The 26498-nt window shown below is 32.2% G+C and overlaps 1 protein-coding gene across 1 annotated transcript in view; it reads right to left on the reverse strand.

Moving 5' to 3' along the window:
• Nucleotides 1-26498, reverse strand: part of LOC126852713 (neurogenic locus Notch protein) — a 259129-nt gene that overhangs the window by 217601 nt on the left and 15030 nt on the right. The window contains exon 2 of the mRNA XM_050597774.1: nt 893-971. Coding sequence (XP_050453731.1) covers nt 893-971 — 79 coding nt within the window. The remainder of the gene's footprint in view (nt 1-892; nt 972-26498) is intronic.

A 26498-nucleotide genomic window follows, 5' to 3' on the forward strand; every position in this document is an offset into this window, starting at 1 on the left:
CGCGATTTTCTCAAGTGATTTTTTTTTTCCCGATTTTTATATGATTTCGTCGTGGAAGATGAGACTCTTCCAATCCTCCGCGTCCTTCTTCCCTTCGTTCCTCTTTGTCTTTTCCACAGTTTCTTATCCTTTTCGCGTGGGAGGCAGCGAAACGTCCGGTTCTCTCGCCTCCTCCTTGTCTCTCTCTCTCTCTCTCTCTCTCTCTCTCTCTCTCTCTCTCTCTCTCTCGCCTCCTCCTCCTCCCATTCTATTCTGTCTCTCCCCCTCAATATCTCCTTTTATCCCCCTCCATTAGACCCAGTTGTGAATATGTAATGCTATGCAAGCATTAACGAATGAATCAGTTCATTATAATTCAGATAATGATAGTGAAAGAGATTAGTGAATCTCGTCTATGTATAAAATCATATACGTCTATTTAAAAATGTAACAATTTTTTTTTTAATAATATAAATATATGCATTTCTATCGACGAGTCTAATAAAACTTAAATAATTTTTGTTTAGGATTTGTATATTTTTTAATATTTAATTCTATAAATTGTCTCTACGTTTACTATAAAAAATATATATCGCTTTTAATCTCTCTCCAATATTCTCAAACGTCTAGATTGACTAGCAATGCGCGATAATCTCGATCGAGATGGAGGACTCTTTGTTTACAATAATATAAAAAAAAATATCGTGCCGGTGCTCGCGTAGTATAAATATAAACGCGCCTTGAAGAACCCGACCGACCGCCTGCGGTCGTTTCGCGGCGCAATCGCACGACACGACACGCATGCCGAACGATATGTATATACAAGCCCGGCAAGCAGGGGGCAGCAGAAATGCCGATTCATAATTACAATAATGGGAGTGATGGGCGATGGTTACCGCTGTGTGTTACTCACTTGCAATGCGACTCGCCGCGCGGCGACGACACGCACAGTCCTCCGTTCTTGCACGGGCTCGGCGAACACGACACGAAACCTGAAACAGTAACGAAATAATTTCGGTTATTTTATTTTCTCATCATGAAATTTAATATTGTAATGCGATATATATTGTGGGTATATAAAATATTTTAAATATTATCTGTATAATAATGTAATAAATAGAGTAAATACATATAATGTATGAAATATAAAAATATAAAAATATACAAAAATATATAAAAATATAAAAATAAATATAAAATACGAAAATATAAAAATAAATATAAAATATAAAATATATAAAATATAAAAATAAATGTAAAAATATAAAATATATAAAATATAAAATAAATATAAAATATGAAAATATAAAATATATAAAATATAAAATAATAATAATAAAATAAATATAAAATATAAAATATATAAAATATAAAATAAATATAAAATATAAAATATATAAAATATAAAATAAATATAAAATATAAATATATAAAATGTAAAAATAAATATAAAATATAAAATATAGAAAATATAAAATAAATATAAAATATAAAATATAGAAAATATAAAAATAAATATAAAAATATGAAAATATAAAAATATATAAAAATATAAAAACAAAGATATAAAAATATAAAGAGACTGTGCATGATATAAAAAACGCCGAGGAAAATTTTGTCGTTTTTTACATGCAATGAATTCGCGAACGCGAAACCTCGCTTATCGAAACCTCGTTGCAATTAGAGTGCATCTTTCGAGCCACCGAGAAAGAGCACGGGAGAATCCTCGACACGCCGTGCAAATTGAACTTTCGTGTAGAGGCCGACGAAGAAGACGGAGATAAAGGGACGAGAAGAAGGAGGAAGGAGAAAAGGCGTCTCGTATCACCCTTTTTAAGGAAGGGTGAATATATCGTTGCTTCGCTTGGCTTACCGAGGCAGAAAAGGGCTCGACAAAATCGCTCGCCACCGCGTATCCTGCTTCCAAGACCATTCGACTTGGATAATTTTTTTTTTGTGCTTGAAAATGACGCTGTTAAATTTTGCGAGCCACTCGAAAATTCGAAAGCTCGAGGGAGGCCACGCCTCTTGCGATTATCGAAATTTATTCAACAAACTTCCGTCGATATTTCGCGCGTAAATCTGTCCTCGTCGCGTAGCTTTTGCATGAGAATCGCGCAGTAAAAACACTTTTACGACGCACGATGTAATAAAAAAAAATAAAAGAGAGAGAGAGAGATCACGCGAACGTGAAATTTTTATTTTTCCCATAAAATTGAGTATCGCGTCGGACACTTTCGCGTGTCGCGCTAAAAGAGGGAAGGGCTGATTGTAGAAAGTGCGCTTTGAGAGCTCGATTAATGTGGTCGGTGTGGCATATAATGTACTATGAACAGCTGATGCAAGCACGCCAGCGCCTGCATAATAACAACGCAGCAAATAACCGCTTAGCGTAGACATGGCAAGAGTTGGAAGCCTCGTCTACTTATATTTTATCAGTGCACCGAGGGGTCGTGACCTCTCTGATCGTGCAAGGAACCTTCAACTTCCTACAAAATTCCCTTCACGTAAATAAAATTTATTTATTTAATTAATACATGAATTTAAATAAATGTAAATCCCCAAAGTAGTATCTATAAATAGCTAGATATAAACGAATTCATTTATTTTTTGCAATTATTAAATTTTTTTTGCATGAATTGAGTATTAAAAGATGATTTTATTGAACCTGGTGAGGATCGGGGATGATTTCTTTTATGACAAACATAAAAAAATTCGTTTGTTTTAAAAAGCTTAAGCTTGCGAGCGAAATAAAATGATGAAGAAATAATATGCAAGTTTGTATCTATTTCACTGTTATAGATATTCACTTAACTCAATCCCCGCGTCCATTAACAGAGAGGGATAATTATCAATAGAGCGTTTGACGTAATGAGCACGAGGCTTCATGAAGTCGCGTGGGACGCAGAAAGTCGTCTGGAAATGTCAGTAATGGCACACATTATTCGATCATCACCTCATCTTTCACACGCGACACATTATGACTGAGCAGTTCTGAGGCACGCGACAAAAATCCATAAGATTCACGAAATAACAAATTACTTCCACTGCTTTTTATAAATTCCATTTTATAGTAAAGTAAATAATTTTATAGATAGTTTTAAAATTTCTATGTACATCCTCTTTCGTGTTCAGAAGTAATCTTAGACCCGGCTTGAATGACTAAATTAATTAAATAGATATTAATGATAAATATGTTGATTATATAAAAAAAAAAAATATACGCAATAAAAATATATTTTTTAAATTACTTTCTTTTTAATAAAAAATAATATTTAATTAGATATTATAAAAATTCTTTTTTCCAATAAGAAAGCTTTATCTTTAAAAATATATAAGAAGCTTTTAATTTATATGAAGAGATATCGAGATTTGAAAAAATAGATAGGATTGAAGAAACTGCATATAAATCTTTCGAGTTCTACTTATAATTTCGTAGTACGTGTATACTCGTCGAAATTACGAATGATTATTGACCCGTCAGGGTTAACGGGACGATTCAATCTATTTGGCAGGACACGACGGGACGGCTCGAATGACATTCGCAATGAACTGGACTTGAGCTGTCAGCGTCGCGACGACAATCAGCTGGACGACACCTCGCGACTTGTAAGACGGATGAGATCAGTTAAACCAAACTGTCTTCGTGACAAATCCTCCGTTTCCTCTGTCGCTTCGCGGCTCTTCTCGTCCCTCTCTCTTGTCGTCGACGCACTTGCGTGTACGCACGCTCTCGTTCGCGATTATTCCGTATAATTCGTCACGTGGGACGAACAAATCGTCCCTCTCTCTCTCTCTCTCTTTCGGTGTGATTCGCCGACACTTCCGGTCGCCGCGCGATTAACCGTCGCGGCGATGTTAATCGACAAAGGCACATTCGGTCAGAGAAATTGAAGCCAGACTATTACGTCATCTATTATTACGATCGCGTAATAGATTCCTCGCGCTTGGCTGTTCCTTAGTGTTATTGATCGAAATGGAAGATATTGACCTTGAATACTTTTTTATGTCAAGATTATTTTCGAAGAAAATCGATAAATGCATTACAAAAAAACTCATTTTCAATATTAAAAAAATGTTTAATAATCCTTTTTTTATTAAAAATATATTTCAAAATAAGAAACATTTTTTTAAATTTATATTGTATATTTATATATATTTATATATATATATATATATATATATATATATATATATATATATATATATATTTAATTAATAATTTATTTAAATATAATTAAAATTAATAATTATTAATTATATATAAATAAAATTATATTAATATAATTATATAATATATAATTATAATATAATAAAAAATGTATAATAATATATTTATTAATTATATTATTCGAAAAATGTTTATTATGCAAATACAGGACGAGCTCTTACCGCCGCTGTAATATTGATATTTTGCGCTTGAGGGCGGCATTTGATCGCTTTGATTGTTTAATGTGTTTCTTCATGCAAGATAAAATGAAATTAGAAACACAAGGGAGAGAAGGAGTTATTAAAGAAAGATCGTTGTATAGAACGAATACTTAATTACGACGGTTGCGTAATCACCTATAGTATTTTCACTTTCAACCTCCGGCGAACAGCTGGTTGTACCATCATATGTGCTCGCACAATAATCTGCATTATTTCAGGGAAAAATGAGTTTAATTGTTTCAATTCCAGAGTAAATTACCCCCGAGGTAGAAAGCCGCTGTTGAATTACGCCTTCCTTCCTGCTCTCGTCCGTAAAATTAATTTGCGCTAGTGCCAATAATGGAACCTCCCTGCAATTTGTCGCGAATGTTGGGGGACAGTTGCGTCATTTGATTTTTATATTTAAAATTATTTATTTCAATAAATAGCTTAAAATTATACATGTATCTAGTAAAAAGTATTTTAAGAAATTCATCAAAAGTTATAGAAATTTAGCGAAAAATAAAATAAAACAAACAGGCAAATAATGTTTTTTTTTTTTATTAAAAAAATATATTTTAAAAATAAATAATTTTATTAATAAAAATATGCATTTTTCTTAGCAAAAAAATATCTATGAATTTAAATAAAAATTTTCACGATATTGAAAAGTATTTTATTTTTCGATTCGCTAAACTTTTAAATATCTTTTATGAATTAATCTTTGTGGCTGAAATTATTAATACAAAATTTAATTAAACCACACCTCTCTCACGCTACACGAAACTCCTCGATTTCCTAATTCTCTTTATTTAAACGTTAATATCAAAAACATAATTAAATTGCCATTAAATAATTAAATTATAATTAAATCAAGATTAATTTTTAGATCTAAAAAAATTTTACATTGCGTTTTAATTGATTAAATTAACATATCGTCCTTTTATTTCTCTCTTTTCTCATTTAATTATATTAAAGGAACATAAAATCATTATTACCGCCGCAATTTACGATATCTCAAGAATTCGCGATACGTTTCGCGAGAGCGAACAATAAAGTGAGGAATAATATAGGACATCTTGCAGGATTGCGCGATAAAGCGCTATAATAAACGGTGAGGCGCAATTCGAGATTGGAATCGATTGCGCACACGCGGGTGCGTGCCATCACGCGTGTCGTTAGAATTGCGTGTAGTTATCCACGAGCGCTTATATATTGCGGAATCTTAAACTGGCGCGATGCTTAAAAATTATTATATATATAAAATAATTTTATAATTTATATATAAAGTAATTATATTAAATAAAATAAATTATGTTAATTAAAAATTTATAATTTATATAATTTTAATAATTTATATAATTATTAATTTATATAATTAATTTATATAATTTATAAAATTAATATACATATAATTAATATGTATATATATTAAATTAATTATTATATATATAAAATTAATTTTCTCGTGTCAAAAAACTTGGCATTCGTTTTAGTTGATTCAATTAATATATCGTCTTTTTATTTTATTCCTTTTTAATATTTTATAAAATAATCATAATATACATAACACACACATATATACATATATGTGTACGTAAATATTGTGCATTTATGAGACTCGCCGTTGAAGTACAGAAATCATGACGACCTTTCTCTTTCCCGCGTGTTTCTTGCAGGAAGAACGATCGCCGATGCATTCATTGATCGATGAATCCCGCATGCGAGCCTTGATATCATAAATCTGACAAGGGACGAGATTACATTTTTCGCTGACGTCGAGGTGGAAATTTATCGACCTTGCGATTTATCGATTTTTAAAAACAGGTGGTGATAGAGGAGAAAAAGCAGATTAAAATTGTATTTAAAATAAATGCACTAGATGTGTAGATTCTATATGTCATTACATTTTCTATAGATCCGAATACTTCAGAAGTGAGATATTACTACTTCTATTTCTACAACCGATAATATACCAGTGATAATTTTGCTTTTCTTCCTTAGACAGTGAGATGACGTGATATTCGTGTAATTCGAAATAAATCCCGTCTTCATTCATTTCGTTCTAAATAAAATAATAATAAAATGAAACATGACATCGATACGCAGTTTTCTGCGTTTTATTATTTTTATTCACGATGAAAGCCAATGAGAAACATCTTGTTAAGCAGCAGATCATTGAAAAATCCTCCATCCAGTCTCATATTTACACGCTCGAGGTGACAATGTCGATACAATGTCAATGACATGGAAATATATATATAATATATACATGTGCTCTTTTACCGAGAGTGCATTAAAGCGGGTGTCTCGCTCTTCCTTTGCATTACGTATGTGTGTCCTCCCTACTTTAAGACGACAGACTTCGAACAGAAGAGATATACGCTCAATCAGTGTGGGCGATGATTTCTCGTCCGCCGCGCAATGACTCCGCTCGATCCGCCCACGTGAAGATCGAGATCGATTCACGAAGCATCCTGTCGTTTTCCTTTTTTTATTATCTCGCGTGAACAGGAGGGTGTATCCGATATCTTTGAATCCTTAAAACAGAGTGTCTATTCAAATCTTGTAAGAAGATTATCTGATCTTTCAGATATTTTTGTTCAAAATTCCAGGTAAGAAGAATGTTTTAAAGACTTTTTGGTACAATTTTTTAAAAATAGGTTTTCTCATTATGCGTATACTCTAATAAGTAAAAATTACAATAAAGAATTTGCAATATTTTGTTGAAACATATATATATATATATATATATATATATATATATATATATATAAACAGAAATAGGTTTATAATATATTAGAAATATATGTAATATTTATAATATATTATAAAAATATAAAATATGAATATATGAATATATAATATAAATATATATAATAATATTACATATATAAATATTTACATAATGTTTATAATATATTATAAATATATAATTCAACTGATTTTGACTGCCTGCACTTACAATGTAAGAACAAAATTATGCAATAAAATTCTTAAAAAATTCCAAATTTTCGAATAGACCCGCTGTTAAAAGAAAACCCAACTCCTCTAACAAATATTTAAATAAAATAAAAAAAAAAAAAAAAATTTTTTTTAATATTTCTAATTTCTCGCAAGGTTAAGATTGTTAAAAAAAATTAGCCAGGTCGACTCTGAGTCATCGGTTTTATTCAAGAGCCTAACAAATTGCGTTTGCATTATACATTTGTGATGCGTGCCCCGCGCGATGGGAATGGATAACGCGAGGGTTCACGATCCCGTGGATTACGTAAGAGCCACGTGTGCATAACCCGGCGTCATCGGTATCGGCGCGATGCTTGCAACTCTCTCCTTCTTCATCGGCCTAAGTTAAGTGTGCATCGCGCGGCACGTTCGCGCCGGCGAATTCATCCTCGATGATGAGGTGGAGGATCCACTTTTACTATTCGCGACATTACAAGAAGGTCGTCGCACTCGTTTTTCGAAGTTGTTCGAGGGATTACGCGCGTGTCCCTCCTCGCGATATCGTTCAGCTATTATTTTTTACGCTATTTACGAAGGCTCGCGCTTGATTTCCCGCCAAAAACCGCCACATGCTTCCGATATCTTAATAACATCTTCCCTTCGTTTACGATTCTTCGCTGCAAGTGTCGGAAAAGTCAAAGCTGTATATATTTTGCTGCGCAAATCGAATGGGCTTCAATCTTTCAAAAAATTTAGAATTTTTTATTCGAGATATATACTCGCGCTTAATAAATAAAATTATTAATTTGAATTTTTGAGGGCCAATAATTATATACATATAACAATTTATATAATTATATATTTTTATATTATTTATATAATTATGTAAATATATTATAATTCTATAAATAATAATTATATAACAATAGAATTAATTTCTCAACTTAAAAAAATATACTTTTTAAATTGTGACATATTATTTTATGAACAGTGTCAGATAAATAAAAGAGAAAAAAATTTAATTCGCTCATCTGCTCACGCATATAAATGCTCTTATTATTTCTTACAATTAATTTACCAAACAGCGGACGTAAAAGTCTCGACATTTTTAGCTTCTTGAAGTTTTTAGTTTAAAAAAAAAAAATTTTCATAAATATATAGTTTCTAAATCTCGTCTCTTTTAAGTGTAGCCTAAAATATATGGCACACATATCACGAGAACGATCACTTTTATTACTTGTATTTGCTATGCAAAGTATCATTACTACGTAATGTTGCAAACGGCGAGTGAATATACAGGCTGATAAAAGATTCCTTTCATGTCTTGACACTGCGATTGACCTGCCGCGCGTTCCCTCGACAAGGAACGCGGCTCGACGCCGAGAGATTGTTTGAACTTTTGCTTCGACAGCGCCTGCTGTATCATGTAGGCTCGATTCTATAAGCTTCTACCGCGATCAATGAGACTGTAAAGAAGATCCTCACAAGGCTCCGCGACGACCGCGAGGAAAGCCAATCCATCGCCAAGATGATAATTAAGAAAATGACTTGAGAAACATGTAACGGATATGTCATAAAAATATAGAGATATTTTATTAAAAAACATAAACAAGAGAATTGAAATTGCCAATCATTTTTAATCGTTAAAAAAATATATAAAATTATTTAATATAAATATCATTAAAAGCAAATCTATATATTTTTTGTTTTTATGTATATGCTATATTTTTATATATATATATATATATATATATATATATATATATATATATATCACAGACTGTATATGTATGTGTATAATTCATCACGAAATATACGGATATTAGTAAATAAAAAATAGATTTAAATATAAAGAGATAAAAATAAAAATATACAAATATAAAAATATAAAAATATATAGAGATAAAAATAAAAATATACAGATTTGATATTTTCTTTACAGTTACATGTTATGTGTTTATCTGCAAAGCATGAACGCAAAAATATTTGTAAAAAAAACTCATGCTTTCATGTACCGCATTTACGGTACGCGATTAACATAAGATGACCGCTATAGGACGATTTATGATCCTCGGATTGACACAGTCAACGATATACAGCCTTTAATAGCTCTTCATCAATAATATAGCGATAAATCATTAATCTATTATACCATTAATGGAGGGAGCCGTCGCGCCGTTTATCACAGTATTCTCAAATTAATATCTGTTAACAATCTGACAAGAGTCAGTTGCTTAGAAATTTATATCCACATTATTGCAGCTTATCATGTCTAAGAAAAACAAGCTATATATATATAAAATTTATATATAAAAAGTTATATATATATATAAAAATCCTCTTCCTCCCCTCTTCTCTTATTAACATTATCGTCTTATAGGTAACATTATTTATCTTGCTTAGTGATTCGCAATCATTGTTAACATATGTAATGATAAGTTTGTTTATAATTATTTTGCATTATTCTTACCGCGATATAACGGACAATATTTTGATTGTGCTCTCAACTTTTTTGTTATAAACACAGAAGAATTAATCAATTATGTAATCCATCCGTCAATTTATGCCTCGAACAAGATATCCTCCCACGTTAGATATTTTACAAGCACGTGTTAATTTGTCGTAAGAAAGTATTCTGAGATAAAAGATTCAAAAACACGAAAACTCAATTTTGAAAGAATAGGATACGATGTTGGGGAGAAAGATTAAAATATATTGCTTTTCATTCATTGTCAGATTGGATGATGCTTTAATATCTTGTAGTAATTTTAAAATTTGTTTCAAGTTAAAAATATATTATAATAGATTATAAAATTGAAATCGTGAATTAACATTGATATAGTTTTGAAACGTCGAATGCGAATCATTCTATGCAATTATTATCCCTAGACTTATATAAAAACTATATTCATATTAAATATAAGAAATCAATTTATTAAATAAAATACTTATTAAATAGAATATTAATTTATTAAATAGAATTTTTATTAAATAAAATATTAATTTATTAAACGTAATATTTATCAAACAGAATATTATATTACTTTATTAAATATATTTATTAAATAAAATATTAATTTATTAAATAGAATATTTAATAAATAGAATATTAATTTATGAAATATAATTAAATATAATTTATAAAATATGAATATAATATTATATATCATATTAAAATGAAATATGAGCGAGAACGCGACGCTAATTCCTCTCTCACGAAAATCCAAACGATCTTTTTGTTATCCTTCGAAAAATCTCCAAAAGCATTTCCACTATTGTTCACTCGAACGCGATTGTTACGAATCACGTCTACGAAGCACGGCTTCGAAATCGTTCGTCGTCATTCCCGGCACGATTCGAGACGGCCGGCTCGCATTAGCGGCTCCATTAATCACAATTACGTGAATTCAGGTCCTGGCACCGCGTGCGTGCATGCGTGCGTGCCACTCACGTGCGCTAAAAGCGCCCGCAAGTGTGTATACACGGGCAGTATGAGTGTGTGTGTGCTTGCACACAAGCGCACAATTTATTTATTGTGTGATAAAAATACTACCGGAGCCTCCTCTCTTGTCGTCGCGTTCGCAACGGATGGATTAAATCCCTTCGCGTAATCTCCGTACCGTATATATACAGAAAGATTCTCGACAATCATCTCCTCGGATCGTCCGCGGAATTCGCGCGGTCAACGAAATAATTCTCGCGGACGATCGTCTCTCCGATTCACCGGAGACCATTCATTCGCATACCAGGAAGATCCTCGTTGATATTATCCTTTATATCCGTATATTGCAAGCCGAATATTTCGAGGAAACAAGATATCCTCGAAAAAAAAAGCGATACTATAATGATATTATCAAAAATTTTCAGTGTAGAATTAAACTATTAATTTTTAATAATTTATTGTCGATAAAAAATTTGTAATTAATTTCTAAGTAAATTTATAATTAATTTTTAATATTTAAAACGCAATTGTCAAAAAAATAATTATCTATAATCAATGAAAAAAAAAAAAAAAAAAAATATAATTCTTAAAATATATATGTAAAAAAAAAAATATCTTTTATATCAATCTTTTCGAATATTAATTTTTAATCCCCTACACACATATACACATTTCCTAATCATAAATTATTAACATAAATTATTAATTAAATATTTGCATATATATACGTTTAGTCAAATTATATATTCATGTATATACATCTGTGTGTATAAGTAAAGAGATGAACGTTAAACTTCAAACGTGAATCATCTATATGAAAATATGTCGGGTATATCAATGACAAGCGTGAATGGAAGCCCGTGAATGAAGTTCGACGTTCACTCGTACGTGGCAATGCATCGACGTGTATGTAAACGTGACTATCGTTAAAGGCATCATGACTCGAGCGACCTTTAACGCGGATCATCATCAGCGATGCAATTCGCGCGCGTGCATAGAAAATACACTCATCTGTATTTTCTATACCTAAAAAGAACGAATTTAATACTCATACTATGATCTAACGATAAGAGGAGAGAAAAAAAAATAAGTATTATTATTAAGAATATTATTACTTTCTTTTACAGTTTCTTATTCATTACGTTTGTTTTATTATATTTATTTTGATGAGGTAAATAGAAGGAGGTTTTTTTTTTTATAAAGAAGATAAATTAATGAATTTTTCTATAGTTATTTTAATGGTGTTAAGATTAATTAGAGGGTCATTATTAACTTGAATTTTTTTTTTTTTTGATAACTATTTTATGTATATAAATATTGATGTAAAAATAATAACAATATTTATATTATTTGTGGGGATAATTTTAGGATATTTTGTTTATTTTAAGAATCCCTCGATTTCGATGTAATCTCATCGTCAAATTATTTATTAACGTAGTTTTTCTCCTTTAAGCCTTCACAAATAATTCACACACAGCGTATAAGAATTTTATTCGTCGTTTTTATCTATGGATTATATTTCCTTGTTCCTGCACCTTTAAGTCAATTCCACTTGATTGATGATCCGGTCCAGATCCACCTGAACACCAGCAGATTGCTCAAGAGTGTGGCTTAAGTGTCTCTCTAGAATTGCCGAGGCAGAGATCGCTTCGCAAACGGGCGGAAGAAGAATTGCCCGACGTAATGGACGCGCGATTTTTCGCAATCGCAAATGGCACTGAGACTGCCGGGAGAGAGAGAGAGAGAGAGAGAGAGAGAGAGAGAGAAAAAGTCGTTCCGCAATTTTGTGGAAGGAGGCCCCCCGAGCGATTCTCTCTCCTCTTTAGCGCGAGATACGATCCAAGGCGGCGATCCTGATTAGAAACGCGACTATTGCCAAGGTGCACGTGTGTGCAATGATTACGCAACGAGAGGTCCAGTAGATAATTTCCTGTCTAACTGCAACACAAAACGGCAGGAAGTGGTCAGTCGATCGACGTCACGGACCTTGTATGCACTAATACTTTGTCAATCGATCTTAACGTTTATGTATAAGAGAGAGAAAATTGATATATCCGTTACGCTGTATATTTTTTTTTATTATCGATTAAATGTAGATAAATTTTCTGTAAAATAAAATTGCCTTTTTATTAAAACAAAAGTTAGGAAAATTATATCTTTTGCTTGTGATAATTAATTTAAATTTTGTGAGTGTATAAGATGATAAATTATAAAAAATAACGTCTTTAAAAAATTTTAAATTATCTATAATATTTTTTAATATTTTTATATACATATCATTGCGTTCTATTTAGCAGAATATATGTTATCATATATTATACTTATATTATATTAATATAATATAATATACATTAATAATAATAATAATATAACATATATTCTAATAATATTTATTATATATTAGGAATAATATAATATATCATATTATTATTATAATATATCGTATTATTATTATAATAATGACTGTCCCAGAAAAGAAAATTCGATAACACAAATTTACTTAAATTCAGATTCTTCAACTTATATTCCTCAAGAACTGCAAAAATTCCTGTAACGATTCCCTTGTTTCGCATACCTGCATTGTATTTTCAAGAAAACACGACGGCCCCGACAACGGATTCGACCTCCAGGGAGCGCAAAACGTGGAGAAGACGCGTATAAGGTGTGGTCGGACGTCGAGAAGACGCGTGTAGTATTTGCTCATCGAGGAACTTTTACGGCGCGGCAGGGACGTACTTATTCACCATCGTCAGTTAAAATTTTTCTCGAGAGAGTACATAAATGAATTTTCTCTCAAATGCGTATTCAAATTTGCCTCTTCTGGCTTTGCTTAGAGGGATGCAGCCGCAATTATTTTTTCCCTATGGCATTTTATTTAAATTTTTTGTGCTCCAAGTATTTTATTATTATTTTACAATTTTATATAATATTTAGAAAATTTTTTAAAGTCCTCGAAAAGTTTTAATAAAAAACCAAATAAGATAAAGAAGAATATATAATTGCAGCTGTGTGTTTCTTTAAGTATACAAGTGACAGATGATTATAAGTGACAGATGATTATAGGTGACAGATAATTATATTAAATCTAAATTTTTTTAAAAATTATGGATATAAAAAATTTAATTTTATTCTTTCAAAACGAAAATTAAAGAACTTGAAAAAAAATATATAAATTCATAATATACTTAAATACATATACATATATATATATATATATAATATTTGCAGTTCTTCACTCTTTGTTTTAAAAAAGTAAATAAATTTTTTTCGTGGTCCCTTAAAAAATTTAGAAAATTTAGATAATAATTATATTTTACATATAAAAGTAATTAATTCAATTCTCTTCTATTAAACTTAAAACGTGGCTTGCCCACCTGTTACACCTCCTCGTCGCGGCGTTCACGGTCACCGTGTAAGGCACGTAATGCGAATTGCGTCCCATTGTGTGCACATATGGACGCACGGTCGTGTATACACGACGGACCCGCCGTTTTCTTCGTTATGTGCCGCGGTAGTTCGCGATGTTTACTTTGACGAGCGCGGTTGTAAAGTTCGCGAACGATTATGCTTTTTTTTTTTATTCCCTCTCCCGAAGTAGAAAAGACCCGCGAGGCGGCGATTCTTACTCGCGAGTTCTGAGCCATCGTGCTACCGTAACGACACATTGTAAATAAGACTCGACTGTATAAAATAAAATTTTGATTTGACAAAATATATTCAGCGAAATCCTGGAGGAAATAATGTTAAATATGGAGAAATATGGAGAAATAATGTTAAATATGGAGAAATCTGAGATCTTTTTTGACGTTTACATAGCAGTCCAAGAAAGCTGTCAAAACATATTACGATTCAAATGCTGATCAGAAAAATAAATATATTTATATTATTTATAATTATATTTATAATTATATTATATTAAAAAATTATAATTATATTATATCATTGCCAATTTTTGTATTATGTAAGAAAAATGTAAAATTGATAACTCTATCATATCTTGGGACACTTATTTTTTGCATTTAATTGGCAAAGCAATTTTTTAAATGTCTCGTTCTTTGAGAAAAAGCCAGAACCCTCTATCAAAGTTTTAAAAATGAGATAACTAACTTCTCGGCAAGGTTCGAGAAAATTCTCTATCACGTAACATGTAAGGAAATCCATTATCGTAATCTCACGTTGTGCGGCGGAATGCAATATCATTCGCATTAATGCGTAACGGCGGCAATTTATTGCGCACGATGTTTTTTAGATCCGAGTTAATATTTTCGCGCTCGAGAGGCGAAAGACTTCTCTCTCGCTCCTGCTTTAAAACTACCGCTCGATTCCGTTCTCCTTTTTAATCTGCTCGCAAATGGGCGGTACTCGCCGCCGCCGCCGCCGCGGTTATTCATCGGGCCTTGAGCCGTTCGTTAAATTATCGCGAAATTTTCGCTGACAACCGGCGTGATTGCGATTTATGTGAAGCGATCTGAAAGATATTTTTTATCAGTTCGTTAGCTCTTTCACCTTTATACCGGTCTTGCTTATATACGTGCCTCAAGCCTTCCCTCATCGTGTAATTAAAAAAATTTCAGACTTTTTCCTTTTCCTGCTACTTTATCGACGATAAATGTTCCCTAGCAGAATTGTAACATTCCCGCAATTAAGTGCTATAATTATATCACCGAGATTAAGTATAATCCTGTATGAGTGTAATGTATAATTTTTATGAGAGATACAAGCGCGAAATTAATTGCATATTTAAAGTTACCTTCATTTAAAAATAAAGTATTTAACGTAATATAGATGCATGGAATAATAATATTTATATATTTAATATTCGTATATTTTTCATGTAAAAATAAATATGTTGACATAAGTAATATTTTTTAACAATAAATAATAATAACAATTTCTTTTATAATGTGTGTTATACTTTGTATAATGCTTCATTTTGCAAAAATAACTGCATTACATCATTTAATTCAAGATATTATATAATAAAAAGATAATATAATAAAAAATATAAATATAATATAATATAAATATAATAAATAGAATAAATAATAAATATAATAAATATAGATATAAAAATAATATAAATATAATAAAAAAAATTTACACACTCTAAATGATAATAAATTGCTACAAAACACGTATGTATTTCATTCTGGGCGATAAAAAGATTTAACAGATTAGATTCAAGGGTTTCATTCGGAACTTGAAAATTCACGAAGAGCGATATAAAAAAACGGACACCAAGAATCTCTTTTTACAACGTAAAGGGAGCTCCTTTTTTGCCCAAAAGGTCGTCCTGGGCCCCTCGTGGCTCTCGCGATGTCTCATTATTCGGGAATTCCACCTCCGACGCGCATAATAATCGCGAATATTCGCGTGATCCACCGGATCCTCCGCTCGTATTCCCGCTTTTCATACGGCGGATGGATCCGGACTCGTCCGCCCGCAAAAAACGCGCACGGATGGCATGGTTTTTGGCGTGCCTCCTTGCCAAGGGGATCGGGCCGTAAAATTAGCATAACTCCAATATATTATCCGCCTGTCCGTGAACGAGTCACAAAGTCCCGTGCTTATGCGCGCCCATGCGCCCTTTTACGCGCCGGCTCGATGCCGGATCGAAAGCGCGGTTTCATTGAAAATAAGCTTGTCGATGGCGCGGATAATTGCGTGTACGCAACGACACCTAAAGACGGCCACGCGACCTTGCCTGCAAATGCAAAAAATAAACGCGATAATCCTCCTCCCTGATAATCGTCATCCGAAAACCTGTCATTCAGAAAATCGACAAATTCCTCGCGAAGAAAATAAGACTGTTTATTAGAGCCTTGACAGCTGCGATTCTGTGAAGGAGAGCCACGTGGGAATTTATTCCCTTATAAAAGACGTCAAATTTAATTAAAGAAAATACTCGTCGATTTATTCTCCCTCTCTGTCTCGCACGCGTCATAATTTAGAATTAAGAAAAAAAAAAAAAAAATGTGACAGGTGAGATACATGTTTTCTCATGTTTTGACGTTCGTTTGAGAAAAACCTGTCAGTGTTTTTTCATCGAAAAAACATTTTAAATATATTGTAATATTTATTTAATATTAATATTAATATTTTTAATATTAAATATTAATATTAAAAAATATTAAATATTTTAATATTAATATTAAAAATGAATCTAGTAACAATTCATGCGACTGTACGCTCTCTTACTTCGAGAATTCATCGTCAAAGACGTTGAAAGAAAATCCGATAAATTTTGATGGAAGGCTGTGCGACCCAATCTCGACAAGAAAAACCGGTCGCCGCGTACTCTGAAGTAGATGGTATTCTCCCGATATCCGATATCCATTTTTGACACTCGATACCTAACTGGACCAGTCGTCGTCCCTCGAAGGTACGAATTCGAAGGAGAGAGAACGAGATCGAGAGGAGGAGGAAAGTCTTTTTCTATTTTTCCTGCCGACGTTGTCGGCCGCCTGTCGCATCTCATCTTTCTCCGCAGGTTGCGGCGTTGTATTCCGACACGCACGGAGACGAAAAACAAAAATCGAGACGCGACGAAATACGCACGAAAATCACGCACCGGAAAATATATCATCGGACGATCGGTTCGAATTTCCATCGCTCTGTATAAGCGCCCCTTCCAGTCAAGTTGCGGTGGTAATGCAATATTCCTTATTTTCATATATATCTTCAATCATCTATGGCAAAAATATTAAAAATTTAACAAAAGTATTTATAATGAAACATGAATTACGAAGATATATTTTAATTTGAAATAAATTTCTTTTACAAAATTCTTTCATTATTTTTTTATAAAGAATTATATTCATAAAAATTTTTATTCCAAAATTAAATAAAAAATTAATGCAATATTATAACCGCATTATTTACAACAATTTCCATAAAGTTTCTAAAAAATTCGAATAAGAGAAATTTAAATAAATTCAATATAAATATAGAGGAAAAAAGTCCCATGATGCGGGCGATATTAATATAATAATTAATTTTATTGTGCTATTAAATTTGTATTATTGACTATAGGCATCATATTCGGATATTTAACGCCTAATATTGTTTTCCCTTCGATTAACTTTAAATAATGACGTAAGACGAAAAAATTCCACTATTTTCTTGCATGCACACCGTCGGTGGTCTTCAAAGAGGACGATGCTCGTCAAAGAAGGGTGCCATTACCGCTGGCACCCGCTGTAATTGTATGCTCCCCTCTTACTCGATCGCGTCCCCAGACAGGGTCGGATCTATACGGAAACTAACAAATGTACTTCAAAAAGCACCGCACTATTTTAAAAATATTTATATATTAATTAATTACATTAATTAGATTATATTTGTCATGCATAGAAAAATTTACGCTGATATCTTCTTGCTCATAATTTTGCTGGGACATTTAAAAATATTTTTGTTGGGTCTCTGAATCTGAAAGACAGGTAGACCATAATTTCAGAATGTAATTTTCTTTTTTAGAACGATATTTTGGGTGGGAAAAAAAAATTCACATTCCAATAGAAATGCTTTAATTTTGTTTTTGCTCGTGATTACATGCTTTCGCCGAAGATAGCGAAAATATATTCAGCTTCGAAAAGTCACACTACTCTCGTCCCTGTCGAAGGCCCCGCAGACATCCGCAGGCACATGTTGAACGCGCGTTTTACGACGCACCGGAAAGTACTTTCTGTCGCCGATATATTTGCCCGCCCAATGAACCAGAGATAAACAGTGGGGGTTACAGATTCGCGACGGTCGTAAAGGAAAGTTAGTTTTCGGATCAGCAGAAACGCGACATTTTTTCCTTCGAATTTCGCTAAATTTACCTAAAGCTACATGTGAAAGTGACGAAATATTGCAATGTAAAAATAGCACGTTTTACTGTCAAATTATGCAGAAAATTAAAAAAGTTGTAGAATAAAACAGACAATGATATTAGTTAAATTTATTGTAAAGCTAATAAATTTATATCATATACTTCATACAATAAATATATTTTAAATTTTCATTGACATTTTATATTTTTTAATGTGTAAGGAAAAAAAAAAAAAACGATTTTTTTGAGTAAACAAACATCGCATACTCTTTGTGTTACATCATCCAGCGCGACGCGGTATAATTTACTACAGGGTGAATCATAAATTACATTTTATTAAGCATTTAATATGCGGCGATGCATGCTCATGTGTGTGTGCTTAATATCATGATATTATCTCGAGAAGCACCATTTAAAAGACATAAATTGTTATTTTCTGCTAAGAGATATAATTTTTAATTAAACCCCTTAATTAAAATATCAACTTGAGATATCAACAGATCGAGTTCTATCAAAGTTATTAAATTTTTGCTGAATGATTCTGTAAACGATAATAGTGAATTCTTTTCCGTGATCGACAGTTTTCACACCTGAATAGCATGACATGATATCCCTTTCTCGATGATGGATCCTTCTGGGATCTCGAAAAAGCTTCGCAAAGCTTATGCAGGTATGCGGGGCCCTAAGTCACGAAGCCGTCTACCTGGCTTTTGTTTTGACCGTTCTCATTGGGGCCGCCCGAGGGCAGTCCCCCATCTCGCGTTTCAAACTTCAAGGATCCGCAAAGAACACGGGGCTATTGTTTTCGGAAATCGAGCAGGTCCAACAGAAATGGAGGAAGGCAGGGTAAGATTGGTAGATTGGAAACTCTATTGTATTATAATGAACATTACGGATGTTTGTCTATAAGAGTGGGACTAATACCTCGTTTCTATTGTGCAATTTATGGCTATTCGTTAGCCGGCCATACTGTTTTCCAGAGGTACGCATTTGGCTTCACGTTTGGACAGAAACAAGTTTCCTCTCTTCGACATATCATGAGATTGTATCTTAAATAAGGTGTGGCTCGTACAAAAAATTCTCGCACCGAAAATTTATAAAAAGCCGCAATTAAAATTGCATCTTTATACAACGCGTGCAATTAAAAAAATATGACAAAATAAATATTGAAAATTTCGTAATATAACAAATATTAATTAAAGAAACTACAATCGCTTTATTTATTTTCATACATTTTGATCATATATAATAGTTTCTGAAATTTGTTAATGTTTTATCTAATATAAAATAATTGCGAATTATTAATTCTTGCTATTATGTTCACAATATTATTACAATAATTATTTTATATGTCCAAATTTATATATCAATTTTGCGAAATAAATCAATTTATTTTATTAAATTTTCGATCTAAATTATATCTGTCATAAAAGTTTAGATATATCATGAAAAAAAAATATTTCGTTTTATTTTATTATACGTCAAATATATTCTAAAATAAACGGGAATATTATATGCAATGTGCCGTTATCCTTGAAAAGATCTACGCACGAATATTGAATCGCAGTAAATTTCTGTGATCCATCGACGAAAAAAAAAAAAAGACCGTCGCGGCCTCTCTCGAAGGCTACGATCGAGGAAAATCTTTGGGGAGCATCGGCGGATGCAGCTGTTCGTTCCGATACTATCGATTCCTTAGTATGCGACGACAAGCAACGACAACGACGCGTGGTGTATCCGTGTAACTGTGCACAGCCCTGCAAGGGCCCTCCACAGGACGAATGGAACATCTGCCCGTGGTCCGGGGGCCCTTCTCCAAACACCACCACCTTGCACCATATTACATAGGGGTCCGTGGCATATGTACTGTCAGTGTCGCTGACATTGACCGGACTATGTTACACGTAGCACGTTTTATTTTAAATTCAAAAAATGTAGATAATTATAATGAAAATGATAATTAATTAAGACTCCAAACATGAATTTTGAACACTTATTTTGACTATAATCCGAAGAAAAACAAAAATTTATTACAGAGTAAAAAAATTATGCAATTTAAGAACATTAAGAAGGAATTTATACATTAATTTCGATTAATTTCAATTTAAATATTATTTTCTTTTATATAAAGTAAGCGAGATTATGCTTAGATTAAAAATGTAAAAAATATATATATTCGATAAACTTGAGAAAATCGACATACAGACAAAATACTGCACAATTGTTTATATTTAAAGAATATAATCCTTTTATTCTTAGAAAAGAGAGTAGAGAGAGTATATAATTCATAAGCATTAACTTGTAAATTTAAAAAGTGGATAAATATATAAAAGAAAAAATAATATTAAAATAATATAATTCATATAAGTTTTATTTAATTCTTTCAAAAAAAAAAAAAAAAAAATTATAAAATAGCATTGGCTTATATTGTTTGCAACAATGTTAATAAATGCGACACATGCGGGCATTCAAGTCCCGGCGAATTCAGCAACTTCGATGAGATATTAAGGTATGACATGTGCTTTTAAAGAGAGAGAGAGAGAGAGAGAGAGAGAGCATTACATTTTATTAAAAATAAAATATTTCTCTCCACGACTTGGATAAATATAAACTTATTTTATACAAAATTTCTACAGAGAAATTTAAGAATTGTCCAATTCAATTTTTTTATTACTTGTCAAAAATATTTAATTTTATATTCTTTGATGGCCTAAAAAAGTTTGCAAGCAATATGGCTTCATGTTAAGTTATCAGGCATGTTTATATTGCAATAAAAGTATTATCTCTCGCTTAGAAAATTGGCGTTATATATAGTGTGATGGTAATAAACACACATCTCCTTCGAAATCTCGAGACTTTGCCGTATATCATTAAACGAATACTGCCGCATATAAAATCGAAAATAGCACATACTTTTTTCCTCTTGTGACGAAACATTGATTGACCATAAAACTAGTACAAATCACGCCGTGGGAGACGGAAAAGTATTAATCGCGCAGCATGTAGCTTAGAAATAATTCTTCCGAATGAATGAAGCAAATATGTCTGCATTTGTTCATAAGAGAAATCTATCTGCGAAATTGAAAAAAACGGAAATTACACTACCACAAGTAAAAGCTCGTTCCATTTTACAATCACATATACTCCTAATAAGGCCTATATTAATCTCGTCCTCTAATCATCCCCAAATCATTATCATTTTTTGGATAAAAAGCTTCATCTAAATCTTTGTCCAATAATTCACATTATATTCGTCTATTTTTTCTATTTATATTAATTAATAAATTTAATTATTAAATTAATTAATAAATTTTCAAAAAAAACTCACGTCCCCTATTCAATGATAAGAACAAAGGAGCAAAAGAAAGGCGAATAAATTCGAAAGCCATTTAGATAGAAAGAGCAAATGGAAAATCGAGTGTGGAATGAAAGACAGATGGAATTTTGCCTATCAGCCGCAATAATTATAAATCTCATTTCCTCGCGGATTCGAAAAAAAGAAAAGACGAGCGCGAGATAAATAACAGAATTCCACAACGGTACATTGATTTGCGAATCGTTAGTTATTACGAGGCTAGTCCTTTAATGAACGCACGGCGCGTCGTTTACAAACGCAACGATTACGAATCGGTGAAGCGTTAAAAGTATCTTCGGGGTTCTTTCAAGAACCGAAGGTACAGTTACGTGCGGGATCTGCGCATACACGTGGGATGTTTGCCGCGCCAGGTGCATTTATCTTAGCAATTATGTACGTATAAAGAGGAGACCCGATGATTTTTCAATCCCCTCCATGGAAACGATTTAACACCATCGCGACCCATCAGAGATAAATATTTTTAAAAATTTCAAAAAATATATTAAATATTACAAGTTACAAATTTATGATTAATAATAATATATATACTATTACGACTGATTAAAAAATTTATTGATACGATCAGATTTCTACTATCCCCATGCGTACACAAATAGACATGTCATTGACGAGCACGCGAAGCGGCCAGGCATCTCTCATGGCTAACATAAAAAATGACTCCTAGCTTTTTCAAATCCGTTGTTAGACGATCCTCTCGAAATTCTACTCACGTTCGAAAGTGACGTGAGCTGCTCGTGAGAGAACGATGGCGACACGATTGTTTCGTCTAGCGAGCGTTATACAACTTCAACTTCCTATCAGATTCGTGTAGCAAACATAAAATGCTAAGAGAAAAATACGAAGGGAGATAATCTGAGTTACCTGTTAGTTTTCAAATTCAATTATAAGCTGCGATAAATTAAAAAACGAATTTAAAAACGTATAATATACATATTTTCTCTTAAAAATAATATTCGTATTAAAAACAAACAGTATAAATTATTAAAAACCGACAAATAATTAAGGATTCAAAGTCATAATAATTGTAAGTATATTACAAGATAAAATTAAATCTAAAAATCATAGATAGTTAATAATATAAGAATTTTTATATGTGAAATAAATTTTAGAGATATAATATTGATATAATAATATACTATTGATGTAATAAATATAAATATTTATATTATATTTAGAAAATTAATAAATGACATTTAATACTTTTTTTATAAAATTAAATTTATCATTGATATAATTTATCTATTACTCTACTCAAACTTTTACGTAATATTAATTAATAATAAAATATTTATCTCAAGTTTGTTACCATAAAATGTTACATATAAAATTCTCTTTTTCTAATTTATTTTTTCCAATTTTCTGAAAGCGTAGCCGGAAACTATCTCACACATCCGGTAGAGAATTTCTCGCTAATCCTGAAACCGGGATTCATAAAAGAACCGCGAGTAAATAACGTTCGTGGCATAGTGTCAAATATTGTCACGCCTTATCTCACACGTGCGTTTCTTACTCTCGGTTATCGCGCCAAGAAAGGAGTATCAGCTATCTGATACAAAGCAAGCAAAGGCGCAGAAAGGTCTGGACATACATTTCTCTTTCACGAGAATTGCAAAAGACTTAAAACAAGTTACAATTTATGCGTTACTCTATTTTGTCAAATGCTAATATATTTTCAATATATCAGATAAGCAAAGAGATAATTAAACGAATCATTTACTGTATGTAATTAAATAATAAAATATGTTAAATTCAGAATTTTTTTTTAATAAAAATAATAATAAAATAATAAAATAAAAGTAATAAATCAAGTAAAATAATAATAAAGAATGCACGACTTCCTCTTCCTTTTCTCTCTCTCTCTCTCTCTCTCTCTCTCTCTCTCTCTCTCACACAGATTTCTTGCGAAATTAATTTTACATTCTACTGAAAAATTTTAATGTGTGTTGAGTGAACGTAATGCACTCTCAAGGCGCTGCAATTTTCAACAAAGTGTATTACACGTACTATGCCCCGCCAAAGAAAGAGAAAGTTCATACCTTACGGCAGTTAAGTAACTCGCTATGCAGCTAATCCCCAATGAAGATCAGCACGAGAGTTATGATTTATGACAGATAATTAATAAAGAAGGCAGAGCAATTCAATATCTCGCGGATTTAAGCCCACGCGCGGTGTCATCGCGATATTAATTTGACGAGGAGAAAAATTTCTTAAACGTGTCCTTTTGTGTATACTTCCTCTTTATAAAAATATAATAAAAAATATTTTACACAATGTGTTGTAATTAAATTATTCTCTCATTCTACACAATATAAAGTAATTGATTTTTATAATAAAGTAGCAATAAAAATCAACAAATGTTTTACGATTTATTAATTCTAAATAATTTACTTTCTTTTTTTTTAAATTTTAAATACACCTTGGGAGAGCTCATAATATTTACAATCCGTATATTTGTTTGACGTGTAATAAATGAGATTTTTTTTATAGAGCATTTAGTTAACGAATCTATTTAATACTTTCTCCGACATACTGAAAAGGTTAAGACTCTCGCGAACTCGGAGAAACTAACTCACATTAGATATCACAGAGACTGTCTTAGAATGTACGTATTATATTGCGATGAAGGGAAAGAAATTACTGCCACGAATAAAAACGTTCAAATCTCATTTAGCGTGACTGAATTAATACACCTACGTAAATTTACTAGTCATCTTGATCGATTATTGTTCCGAGACACGGAATTCCCGAGAATCATTCGCGTGCGCTTATTATCTCCACTCATGTAATTACATGAGCGATTCTGGGCAATGTCAAACGTAAATTTCAATCAGCTGACATTTTCTGAATGAATTATGTCATTTACGATTTACCGACTCTCATTCGCAATGTTCATTATTTCTCACATACCTTTTGTCAAACAACAAAAATATTCACTCGTTAATATTACGATTAAACTTTCAAGTAAAATCTACTTCAAATATCTGAATATAAACGAGCAAATGAATCATTCTGGTCAAAAATAAAATATATTCCGCCACGCATTCCACGATTTATAACGATCCGCCCCTTCCTAAACGTGAGAACGAAATAATCTCTGGATATGTGCAAAATTGCAAATCATGCCCGCGGTTCGCCGTGAATAGGCTCGAAGAAGCCCTTCTAGGTCGATGTAAGGCCTCAGCCTAGGGCCATTACACTTAGTGTATCCCCTGTGTTCTTGGGCCTCACGATAATAAAGTCGACGTCGGTCGGGCATGCCAGTCGCCCCGGCGTACGTATGAATAAGTACGCATAATGTGTGTGTGTATGCAGGAACGTATCTATATTCATGCACGGGTATCGCCGCGGGGCACGACCGAACAACAATACTTGCGAGGAGCCGGCTTGCCCGGAGCCCTCCTCCGGTACATATACGAGAGCAGCATAAGGTTCCCGCAGACCTGGCCATTATGCAAAGGAACCGGCCACGTAAGTTAATTAGTTTATACCTACAGCGAAGCACTGAGAAACTGTAGTGATAATCGGCGCGCAAGTATGTACTTGACAGAGAAAGAAAGGAAAAGGAGGGAAGCTTATACTGGACGTTACTTTATATTTATGATAATAATAATCTCACTGTATATTGTCATTTTTATAGAATTTATTCGACAGAAAAAATATTTAATGAAGAGCCTGCATCCTGAATAAGGACTTTTGAGAAATTTTTTAATGCATGATTTTATGAATTTTTTATAATTGACATAATTTTTGTTTAAATTTAACAAGCTTGGAATTAATTTTATTAATTTAAATAATTAGTAAGCAAAAGTTAATAAAGGCACATGCATACATATACTGTAATCTATAACATTAATGTATGTGTAATTTTTTTATAAAATCACCTTTTTATAAAAGAGCTTATAATTAGATTTCTTATTAACATCCAAATCTTTGAAAAAAAAAAGTTTAAACTTTTATATAAAAATACTGAATTTATAAAGAGTTTACAACAATAATATATTTTTAAAAAATATATATTATACAGCTGTATAATACTTAATTAATTCAAACATGCCAATAGGCTCTGTTATATATTTATAGCGTATAAGAGATCAAAGAAAGTGATTTATCATGCAGATTGTAGTACAAAACGCTGCCAATGAGAAGTGTATTAAGAATTAATTAAAAGTCCCGCGGATATAATACGCCAAGGTGAAATTGACAGTAAAGTGGGCGTGGCAAGGGAGAAAGATATATACATATATATAATCGATTGCAAGATACCTCTCGATATCCAATCTCGGACGTAACCTGCATAAAGGGAAGTGGCAAGAAGAAAGATCGTGACTTTGGCTACGCGAGAGTCTCGAACGGATAATTATTATCACGGGGAGACGCGCGCGAAGACAGAGAGGGAAGAGGTGGAAGCGAGATGACAGAACGAAGAGAGAGAGAGAGAGAGAGTCCCGGCAAGGGAGGGGCGAGATGAAGCGGAGGAGAAAGGTGTTGGATGCGAACACGTTGATCCGAGGCAGAGATGGTTCAAGGATCAA

The sequence above is a fragment of the Cataglyphis hispanica genome, chromosome 11 (assembly GCF_021464435.1).
Source record: "Cataglyphis hispanica isolate Lineage 1 chromosome 11, ULB_Chis1_1.0, whole genome shotgun sequence".
Classification (NCBI taxonomy): domain Eukaryota; kingdom Metazoa; phylum Arthropoda; class Insecta; order Hymenoptera; family Formicidae; genus Cataglyphis; species Cataglyphis hispanica.